At 36.6% G+C, this 12028-nt stretch overlaps 1 protein-coding gene across 1 annotated transcript in view; it reads left to right on the top strand.

The window, feature by feature from the left end:
* The window catches only part of pdlim2 (PDZ and LIM domain 2 (mystique)), a 95025-nt gene extending 83562 nt beyond the window's left edge, over nt 1-11463 (top strand). The window contains exons 7-10 of the mRNA XM_073819239.1: nt 113-231; nt 5205-5344; nt 6778-6889; nt 10277-11463. Coding sequence (XP_073675340.1) covers nt 113-231; nt 5205-5344; nt 6778-6889; nt 10277-10469 — 564 coding nt within the window. The 3' untranslated portion in view covers nt 10470-11463. The remainder of the gene's footprint in view (nt 1-112; nt 232-5204; nt 5345-6777; nt 6890-10276) is intronic.
* Nucleotides 11464-12028: the final 565 nt, after the last annotated feature.

Here is a 12028-nt window from a genome sequence, read left to right as displayed (position 1 = left end):
TCAAACATCTGTACGCACACGCACAGATATTTAGGGTTGATACAGCTAACACTGCAGACCGCATTATTCTGACACTGAAGCTGATGAGGTCTATGTTTTGTGTGTTCTGTAGGAGATCTCTCCTGTGGATTTCCGCAGTAATTCCGTGTCCAGTCGGACTCCAACTCCACCTGGACGGTACTCTCCACACAGCCCCATCGACCGAGAAGTGCCCACTTCCCCTCGACGCAGGTGCGTACATAAACATTTACCTGGAACAGATGCTGTTTTTGCTGTCAGAACATTTTTTTCTGATTTGAATGTCTAAATACATTTCTAGCAAAATGTGACCCTGGACCACAAAACCAGTCATAAGGTTAAATTTTACAAAACTGAGATGTATGCATCATATGATATATGGTTTGTTAGGATAGGACAATATTTGGCCGAGATACATCTATTTGAAAATCTGGAATCTGAGGGGGCAAAAAAATCAAAATACTGAGAAAATCACCTTTAAAGTTCTCCAAATTAAGTTCTTAACAATGCATATTACTAATCAAAAATTACATTATGATATATTTATAAAAGGAATTTTACAAAAAATCTTCATGGAGTATGATCTTTACTTAATTTCCTAATGATTTTTGGCATAAAAGAAAAATCTATAATTTTGACCCATACTATGTATTTTTGGCTATTGCTACAAATATACCCCAGCGACTTAAGACTGGTTTTGTGGGCCAGGGTCACAAATGTCATATGTAGAGCTGCACTCGCCTAAAGATTTTTTCTGGTTGACTAGTAGTTGTTAATTTTAAACATTAGTCGACTATTAGTCACGTTTATTAATAAACCATATGAATCTTAATAATGAGCCTTTAATTGCCTACATAGCCTAAAAAACTTGCCACAGCGCAATAGCAGATATAATAATTATGTGTCAGGGAAAAACAGTAAGGATACTGCATTAACATTTTAATAATTTATTAAAAAAACTAGTGCTTTTTTGTTTTTGGCTTAAGAAATTTCATCTTCACAGTAGTGTATGCACGTTTCAGTTGGATACACATAATCTGAGAATATTTCTATTTGAATTGGTATATATCGCTCTATATAGATATGTCTATAAGGCAAGTATACACACAGTTTCAAAGTTTTGCGCTCAAGTTCAGAGAGATTGAGACGGCAGAAAGCGCATCCTGTTTGCCTTCATTATTTTACAAAAGCGCAACGTTTCGTTGTTATTGTGAGTGCAAACAAATAAATGTTGAGTCTTAACAGATTCAAAAGATGTATTCATTTTTTAGTATTTTAAGAGCAAGTGACCGCACCGACGCCTCCATCTGTCATGCAGTGAGTGCACTACTATTCAGCTTCCACACTCTGCACAGACACTTGAATAGCGCACATTTTTCTATGTTAACATTCGATTGAGTGATCATGTAAAGTTGCTACTAACATATTTTAGATAAAAAGCCATATTTGAGGTCGGTGAATGATAGGTGAGCTTTGGATGTCTTGCCTATGTACTATATTACCACATAGACCAGCCATTAACGATCTGTCCGTCACGGACTGCATGACTTTGCCACTTCCTGTGGATTTTTTTTACTGATTTTTTAGTGTTTATTGACTAATAAACCATTGGTTGACCAAACCTCCTCTTCTCATCGAATTGCTCATCAGAATTGCAATTGTGAGACAAACGCGAAATTGCATGATTAAAAAAAAAAAAAAACGAATTGCACAGAAATTCAACTTTTTTTATTTGAATGGCAAGGAAAAAGTCTAATTTGTAAGATATAAACTCAGTATTGCAACAATAAAAGTCAGAATTGTGTGATAAAATGTCAGTTAACATTTTACACACATTACATACAGTATTTAAGAAAAGTTCCAAAATGGAAATAATTTCCGTTATTAAATTGTTTATTTTGTTTTTGTGGCATTACAGAAAGAAATAGACATTACAAAAAGTGTCTCTAGAGTACAGACAAACATAAAGTTAAGTCTGGTGACATTATTAATTGCTTGTTTTTTTTAATTGCATTTTTAAAAACTTATTAGTGCCACTAAATTAATGCATTTAAATGAACAACCCTGCAGTTTATTTTTTGCTTCCAATGATATGTTTTCTCAAGAACATTTCTGTACAGCTGTGGGATTCTGTAATGTGATGTCATTTAGATTCTGTTTTTTCAGCAGTTCTCAAAACAGATTTATTTTGGCTTTTTATGTCTAAATGAGTCATAACATGATTGGTGTCCCAAAAATGTTTTTTTTTTTTTTTTTTTCTTTTCTTTTCTTTTCTTTTCTTTTCTTTTCTTTTCTTTTCTTTTCTTTTCTTTTCTTTTCTTTTCTTTTCTTTTCCACTTTGTCTTGGATTATATCATTTCTGCCTCTAATTTCTGCACCCTTCTCCCTCTTGTACACACCCGTAACCCCACCTCCTTTTTGCTCAACCAATCAGAAAATATCAAAAACGACTAGCCACACCCATTTTCTGCTCTCAACCAATACGAGACAGCCTGAACTCACACCTTTCAGACAGAAACTCTCAACTTTCTTATGTCTCGTCAAGACTCGACAGAGAGGTGTGTGTGTTTGCTATAAATTTGGATGTGTGTGCATGTGTGTGCGGTTGTCACCGTAGGCTCTGTTGTTGTTCCAACAAGACTTGAACTAGTTGGATAGGAATTTGTCTTTGCTTGCTCTTGAGGTAAGTCCAAACTATTCAGGCATCTTTCTGGAACTTCCTAAGCAATGACAGGCTAGTTTGCGGGGGGAGAAGAAATATCGTAATGTGAGCCTAGAGTAATGTAATGTAATGATGCTGTGTCGACTGTTTTCTCTGCTCCATCTAAAGCCTGTTTAGCAAGATTGTAATCATAGCTCAGCTGTGAGGGGGGTTGAAGATGGATGGAAAGTTCTTTCTATTCACGATTCAATACTTTATATTCTCTTAATAACAATAAACAGCACATTTACAGTATTTGGAGGGATAAATATGCATCTCCACCTGGTCATTTGACAAGGGGCCCACTATGCTTCCCTATGGTATAACCTACTCTTTGGTATTGGTGGAAGTGCACCCATAAAAATGTTGTCCTGGGTCCTGTGAATTGAGGCGACAACCCTGTGGGGAACTGAGAGGTGCAGGAAGAGTTTTCTGGGGAAACACAAACTCGCTGTCTGGTTTTAATTTAAAGCATGTCTCATTGAACAGCCTCAGTGCAGATAGTGAACATGCCATTTTTTCTGGAGATTTATAGTGTCTTTTTTGAGTAATGGCTATTCCAAATGCTTCTTGCTTTTAATTTTCTGTCATATCTTGGACATGTTTCAGAAAAGCACTTTTTGTCCTGCGCATTCTCACACAGTCTTGTCAGCTGTGACATGCTTGCTGTCAAGTGGGTTTCTGGTGACAACCACACCCAGAAACTCAATAAATTCTCAATCTCTGATTGTGTTATTTTCCGACATTGTTTCGCGTTGCAGTAATAAGCAATCACTTCTTGTCTGGTCGAGAGTTCTTTGATAGTTTTGGCTGTTTTGGTTAATCATTTCTCAGCCCACGTCGTGGCCTTTGTACACAGCAGAAATCCTGATAGCATTTGTTTTGACATCAAACCTCTCCAGCAAACTGTCACAAGGCCACTGTGCCAAAAAGGATCTGTTAATGTTTTCCTCATGACCAGCAGTTACATTGGGACAATCCAGAGTGGCGTACCTGGCATCTTTAATTCAGAATAAAATAATTAGCGTTGACTGGTTTGTATGTGAGTCCTAAACAAGTGCACTTGTTAAAAAAGGAAAAGCTTCACCTTTAGAGTTTTAATATAATATGTTAAAAAAAAAAACAACAACAACTTATTGACTTCAACTTTTGAACAATACTTTATGTGTGTGGTTAAAATGTTAATTACTCTCATATGCCTGTATTTTTCCTTCAGGCTGTATGGCAAAGGCCCAATAGGTGTAAAGCAGTAATGGGATGCTTGTGTGTGAGAAAGCCCTGTGTTTATGACAGTGCATAAAAATGCAGCTGTTAACCTCCCGCTGGATGACTACTGTAACTGCACCCTAATCAGCTCATTAACCCTGCCTTTATAAAAATCACACACAGTTTGTCAAAGCCCTGCTCTCATATTCTACCTCCAGTCCTTTCCTTCCCATACAGTCTGCTAATTGTTGTGTTCAGAGAAAGTAGGGCCAACCACAGGAGCGAGGGAAGTACAATAGAGAAAAAAATTAAAATGATAATATTCTGTATGATGGATACCACGTTTCTGGGATTTACCAAGCAGGGATGACACAAATCTGCAGTCACTCTAGTTAGTACAGAGACCTTGGCTATCTAGTAATGTGGAGAGCTAATTTCTATGTTTTCCCATAATGTACAGTAGTCAACATTTTTGAAGTGTATCAAAACCTTTCATCAAAGTTGATCTAAAACCAAAACAATACCGGTTCTTGTCTTAGGACAACTTTATACCTTTTTGATCCACGTCAAATGTTAATGACTGTATAATTCCCTTTTTTTAGAGTAAGGACTCTATTATATACTCAGAATAACATTATCTATCATAAGAAGTTGCCATGAGAGCATAAGGCTATTCAAACATCTCATTTCATGTTGTATTTTTTACTTTTGCCTTAAAGGCATCTGTAATGATATCTCTTGTTGTTCTACAAAACCAGGACTGATCCCTTTATAATATTACACTAGTGTGGGTATGTTTTTAACATAATCCAAAAATGGAAGAAGTGACGCCCTTCAAGGGATAATTCATCCAAAAATGAAAATCACCCCATGATTTACTCACCCTCAGGCCATCCTAGGTGTATAAGACTTTCTTCTTTTAGACGAATAGAATCAGAGTTATATTAAAAATGTTCTGGCTCTTCCAAGCTTTAAAATGGCAGTGAATGGCTTTTGAGATTTTGAACTCCAATAAAGTGCATCCATCCATCATAAAGTTCTCCACATGGCTCCAGAGGGTTAATAAAGGTCTTCTGAAGTAAACCAATTCATTTGTGTTAGAAAAATATCTATATTAACAACTTTATAAACCATTATCTCTAGCTTCTGCTGACTGTTGTGCGCGCGTTCACGGCAGAGTGTTTTTTCAGCGGATGAAGTACCATGAGTGTTGTTGTTTATTTTAAGGTGGTGTCAAGTTTGACTTGTGAATTTACTTGAATCTATCTTTCTCTTTCAGTTCGGACTTTGCCATGCAGAGGTTTGACAGAGACTCAGAGGTGTACAAGATGATTCAGGAGAACAAAGAATCCCGCGCGGCTCCTCGCCAATCCAACACCTTCAAGATGCTGCAAGAGGTGCTGGAGGCTGATGAGAAAGGTGAGACGCGCACACTTTTTTTCAGTTTACAGTTGAGGTAAAAAATTTACATCCCCCTTTCAGAATCTGCAAAATGTTAATTATTTGACCGAAATAAGAGGGATCATACAAAATGCATGTTGTTTTAGTACTGACCTAAATAGAATATTTCACATAACACAAGAAAACAATAGTTGAGTTTATAAAAATGACCCCGTTCAAAAGTTTACATACACTTGATTTTTAATACTGTGTTGTTACCTGAATGATCCACAGCTGTGTTTTTTTTTGTGTAGTGATAATTGTTCATGAGTCCCTTGTTTGTCCTGAACAGTTAAACTTCATCAGAAAAATCCTTCAGGTCCCACACATTCTTTGGTTCTGTATGATTTTTGAGATCCACCTTTTTACACTTAGGGACTCATATGCAACTATTACAGAAGGTTCAAACGCTCACTCCAGAAGAAGAAACAATGCATCAAGAGCCAGGGGTGAAAACTGTAACTTATTTTGTCTTCTGGGAAACATATAAAACATATAAACATAGTATCTTCTCCATTCTGTTAAAAATGTTAAACCCCCGGCTCTTAATGCATCGATTTTCCTTCTGAAGCATCAGTGAGTGTTTTAACCTTCTGTAAAAGTTGCATGTGAGCCCCAAAAACACAAAAATGCTGGAAAACCAAAGTTTGTGGGACCTGAAGGTTTTTTTTTTCTTCTGAAGAACAGTGGGCAGTACAGTACAAACAAGAGACTTATTAACAACTATAACTAAAAAAAGTAAAAACTAAAAACCCCCGCTGTGGATCATTCAGGTAAGAACACATTATTAAGAATCAAGGGGATGTAAACTTTTGAACAGGGTCATTTTTATAAATTCAACTATTATTTTCGCTTGTGGATTATATGTAAATATCCTTTATGTAAAATATCTCATTCAGGTCAGTACTACAACAATAACATGCACTTTTGTATGATCCCTCTTATTTTGGTAAAATAATAAACATTTAGCAGATTCTGAAAGGGGGATGTAAACATTTGACCTCAACTGTACAGTATGTCTAACAACGTTTGTAAGTCGACAGGTAAAATGCAATTTGTGAAACTGATGTCACCAGACATTCTAAAGATTTTAATTTGTATTGAGTCTGGTCCGCATATTGCAGCTCACGCTGAACAAATTGCTCCATTAAAAAAATAAAAATATAAATTAGCAACAGAACACATGATGTTTTGATTTCGGTTGTTTCTCAGAAGACAGAAGGCTGTGGTCCTTAAGTTTTAAGCACACACTAAGTGTAGTACAGGATATATTTATATAAGCATAAATTGAAAACTGCTACAGGTGAAGGTAGACTGTCTACAGACTATGAGGTTGGGGGTGGAAGAGAAAGGATGTTGCTCCAGGCGCTGAATGTTTTATCTTTTGGTGTGCAATTTCTTTGTTTTCACAGAGGCCGCCATCCGGTTTCCAAGCAAGCTGTCGCCAAGCCCCTCCAAGACCACGTCTTCTGTTGGCGGTGTGCAGAAACACCACACCTGTGAAAAATGCGGCACCAGTATTGTGTAAGATAAAACGCCTGATTCCCTCAGTCTTTGCACACGCTCCACTGTATGTCCTCTGCACAGGCATGCTGGGATTGCATAAGAAGTTAATGAGCCGGTAACTTGATGAAAGTGTTGTGTGATGTTTAGCCTTCAGGGAAGAGCCATACTTATCATCTTTTCACATTTATTTAAGTTGATGATTGAGTACTATTGAGACAAAAATCATCTCAGTAGTATTGTATTACCCTGGGAGAATTACAAATCAACACCTCCTTCATTAGGTGAGATACTGTAAACACTTGGGGTGTGTCTGTTTTGAAAAAACCCTTGACCAAACCAGCTGCTTTAAAAAGTAGTGAGCTGCCTACCTAGACAGCAGTTTAAAGCTCCTTAGACACATTCCAAACAAGAACATTGTTCCAAAAGGTACCACCTTTTGAATCTAATTTACTTGAGTACTGTTTAAAAGCATTCCAGAATGAACCTCATGAAGTTGGTTGACAGAATAAACAGAACTGACAGAGAAGCTCAAGTATATGAGAACTATGATTCTGTGAACTATGAACTATGAATCTGTGTTAACAGTAATAACTATGTGGCAGTTCTTCCATGAATGGCGTGCCGAGCGCTATTTGTGTAGCTTACAACGTTGCTGCCTGTGTAGAGCGTTCCAAATCAGTCACTGTATATTCTGTAACAGTTAAGATGCTGCCTTGAGGCTGAAATACAGTACACAACTTGCACAGATGTGAAAACGCTAGGCATCACATACCAAACTTGTTGACTTTGTAACAGAAAGAAAATTGGAACTAGATACTAATACACTAGACTTTACACTAGGCTTTCAAGTTGTTCCCAAACACAAAAACAAAACAATAAAACATACCCCCATTATTTACTCAACCTCAAGCGATCCTAGGTATATATGACTTTCTTTTTTTTAGACAAATACAAAATGTTTTTATATAAATGAGTTATATTAAAAAATGTCCTGGCTCTTCTAAGCTTTATAATGGCAGTGATTTGCTGTTAAGATTTTGAAGTCCAAAAAAGTGCGTCTATCCATCATAAAAAGTACTCCACATGGCTCCAGGGGTTTAATAAAGGCCTTCTGAAGTAAATTGATACGTTTGTGTTTCGTAATTATCTTTAGTTATTTGTTGTACTGTGATGTAAAGAGCTTTTACTTTTTTATTTTTGTTGATTGCCACCGGTTTTGAGGTTTGTGTGAGGCCTAGATTTTGTTTAACCACTTACATTCAATGTTTTACAAACAAACACAATGGTGTCTACATATTAGATCAAATTATCCATAAGGTTTTATAACAATTCACGGTGTAAACCTAGAATCGATAAAGTGATGACTTTTTACACATTTTTTTTTCATCCAGGAAACAGAAAAAACTTACCTCCGACAGTAATTATTGTTTCAGTTGCTGTGACACAATTTTTTCTATTAGCAAAATAAGACACTCAGCATTGCATGACTAAAACAAAGTTTCTTTACTGAGAAGAACTAAAAAACTATTGTTGAGAGAACTCAAAATTCTTACTGTCAAGGTGCCTTATTTTTTTTTTATGTTTTCTCAATTACTGATGAACACGAAAGTATGGAAGCCTTTTCCGCCACTGAATAAAAAATGTCAAAAAGGTTATTGCGACTTATCTCGCAATTCTTGTGTAATACAAACTCGCAAATCTCGCAAAACTCCCAGGACTTTTTTTCTCAGAATTGTGAGATATAAACTCAAAAATTGTGAGTTATAAAGTTATATGAAATCGCAATTCTGATAGTCAGAATAGTGTGATATAAACTCACAATTGAGAGTTAATAAGTCAGAATTTAGAGATATAAACTCGCCATTCTGTGAACATAGTCTTTTTTTTCTCCTCAGAACTGGACTTTAGAACTCGCAACTCTCACAATCCTGAAAAAGAAAGTCAGAATTGCGAGATACAAACTTGCAATTGCGAGAAAAAAAGTCAGGATTGTGAGTTTATATCTCACAATTCCGACTTTGTTTCTCGCAATTGTGAGTGTATATCCTGCAATTCTAACTATGACTTGCAATTGTGCATTTACATCTCTCAGTTCTGAGAAAAAGTCAGGATTGCGAGTTTATGTGATGCAATTCTGAAAACAAAAGTCAGAATTGCAAAATGTACATTTGCAATTGCGAGAAAAAAAGTCAGAATTGTGATACAAACTTGCAATTCAGATTTTTTTTCTCAAAATTGTAAGATTTGAACTTACAATTATTACTTATAAAGATATATAAACTCGCAATTCTGAGAAATAGTCGCAATTGCGTGATAAACATTTGCAATTGCGAATTATTAAAGTCAAGAATTCCGAGATATAAACTCGCAATTCTGTGAACATATCTGTCTTTATTTTTCTTCTCAGAATTGGACTTTACAACTCGCAATTGATAGTTTGTATCTCACAATTCTGAGAAGGAAAGTCAGAGTTGCGAGAAAAAAAAGTCAGGATTGTGAGTTTATATCTCACAATTCTGACTTTATTTCTCGCAATTGTGAGTTCATATCCTGCAATTCTGTCTTTATAACTCGTAATTGTGTTTATATCTTACAGTTCTGAGCAAAAAGTCAGAATTGTGAGTTTATATGACGGAATTCTAAGAAAAAAAGTCTGAATTGCGAGATGTATATTCGAAATTGCAAGAAAAAAGTCAGAATTGTGAGAAAGTCAATTATCTTTTTTTATTTTTTTTTTATTCAGTGGCGGAAACTGGCTTCCATACAAAAGCACAGTGGAGAGAGCAAAACAAAACACCAGTCACGAATTAGAAGAACAAAACAGGGATTTATGAAGAAAAAGTCAAGAGGAGACTGGTTTTCATTTGCTGTAAACAAAACTTGGATCCAACGAGACTAGTATATTCTTACCAGAGCTTACGCTATGAGTCCTACGTTATTTGTTGGAACGCGACTCTCTTGTGAATGCGCATACAACAGTTAGCGGAAGCTAGAGATTACGGTTGATAAAGTTTTAAATATGGATATTTTTCTTACACAAATGCATCGCTTTGCTTTAGAAGGCCTTTATTAACTCTGCAAAACTGTGTGGAGTACTTTTTATGATGGATGGATGCACTTTATTGGACTTTAAAATCTCAACACCCATTCACTGCCATTATAACACTTGGAAGAATCAGGACATTTTTCAATATAACTCTGATTGTATTCGTCTGAAAGAAGAAAGTCATATACACCTAAGATTGCTTGAGGGTGAATAAATCATGGGGTAATTTTACTTCTTGGGTGAACTATCCCATTGTGGACAAAAGTTGTTTATTGTATTCCAGCATTTAGAAGAGAAAGGAGCTCATTAGGTTTTGTGTTCAGTAACTTAAACGGTTCTATATCTCCTTCCTCTTTCAGCACTCAGGCCGTGAGGATCGGAGAGGATCGCTTCCGTCACCCAGAATGCTACACCTGTACAGAATGCGGCCTCAACCTAAAGATGCGTGGCCACTTCTGGGCGGGGGACAAAATGTACTGCGAGAAACACGCCAGAGAAAGATACCAGGGTCCCGGCAGTAACCATCGCTACGTTGTGTCCCCAAACCACTGAGACGCCCATTCAACCGCCTTCCTGATGTCACCTCCATTTCCTCTGGTTGGCTGCGAGTATATAGAGGGGAGAAGATGCTGATATCATTGCTATGTTGTCCAACGGGAGCCAAATAAACATTTGGCGTAGTGTCACTTGAAGTTTTGAGACTCGGCACAATTGTGTCTTCTCCTCCAGTTATTATACACCCCTCGAATAGAGACTATAAGCTTTGATCTATTGGATTTGGAAGAGGGCGTCTGCATAAGAGTGTGCTATTTCTATATTACGATTGAATTTCTACATTTGCCTGCCACTTCCACATCTTGTATTATGCTTAGAAAACAGCTTGTTTTTCCAATAGACATTTAACTTGGGTTTATCTTTAAATTAGTTTTTTGTAGAGCTTTTCCATATACATGCAGCAAGTGGGCATCAGCAGCGCTAATGCACACAGGACTGGTTTCCTTAGTGTATTTCTGTGTGAATAGCTGCAAACAGCTTCGGTAATTTCAGTTTGCACTTGTTCATGAAGGGTTTAATGATTACTTGGAAGTGATTCTTAGTTTGATGTATATTTCTCCCTTCATTAAAAGAAACCATTATCCACAGCAAGTCCGTCATCCACACAGAAGCACGCATTTACACATCTGCATAGTTTATTTGCCATTTGCTTCGTATTAAATATGGGATATCTAAGAAATGATGATATTTGTGTGTAAATATGTTTATTTGTCACCTTAAACTGTATGTGGACTGAGCGGAGGGTTTTGTTTGTGTTCAGGGTTGCATGTTTCATTTTGACTGTATTGTGTATTTTCGGGTGAGAGATGTTTGATTGTGCTCAGATACACTGGTGTTTTCTGTGAATGCAAGAGAATGGAGTATCGGAGTAAAAGATTTGAAACACTTGTGGATCAAATACGTCAATGAATCGTGAATCCTCACATTGTGTTTGTAGGGTTGCCTCTCTTTACCTTTTCCGTTTCAAATAAAAAAAAAATTCTGATTATCAGTGGATATTTGGATAAATTGTTTTGCTGTATTACGGTATTTTGGTCCCATATTAATTTGCCCATTTTGTTTGATTCTTACCAAAGCATCTTGTAGTTTAGGTGAACTGATATTTTTTCCTCATTACAAAAGTGATTAAGAAGAAAATATCAAGTGATAATCATATAAAAATATAAGAAATTAAGATTCAGGTTTTTTTATTTAGCCAGTTTTTTTAGGTGCTTTTTGTCATTCATTTAATAACCCTAAAGCTCTTTCTTCTGTTGAATCTGGGTAACCAAATAGTTGACTGTAACCAGAGCCATACAGAGAGAGAGTTGCGACAACTCCGTTGACGCCAATGGACCATTTTTTTACAGCAATGGCGGATCGTGGAGACGCTCAATAGTTCCCGGAAGTTCGCGCTAATAATATCAGCGCCGTAGAGATGCAGCAGAAGAGACCGCTGTGATCAACTTTTAAACGGTAAGACATTTATAGAACAAAACGTCTCAGGTTACGTAGGTAACCCTAGTTCCCTGAGGACAGGGAACGAGACGCTGCGTCCTGGTTAGGACACTTTGGGA

Source organism: Garra rufa, chromosome 15 (assembly GCF_049309525.1).
Source record: "Garra rufa chromosome 15, GarRuf1.0, whole genome shotgun sequence".
NCBI lineage: Eukaryota > Metazoa > Chordata > Actinopteri > Cypriniformes > Cyprinidae > Garra > Garra rufa.
Note: the sequence above shows the minus strand (reverse complement) of the source record. Positions and strands in the feature narration are given on the sequence as shown.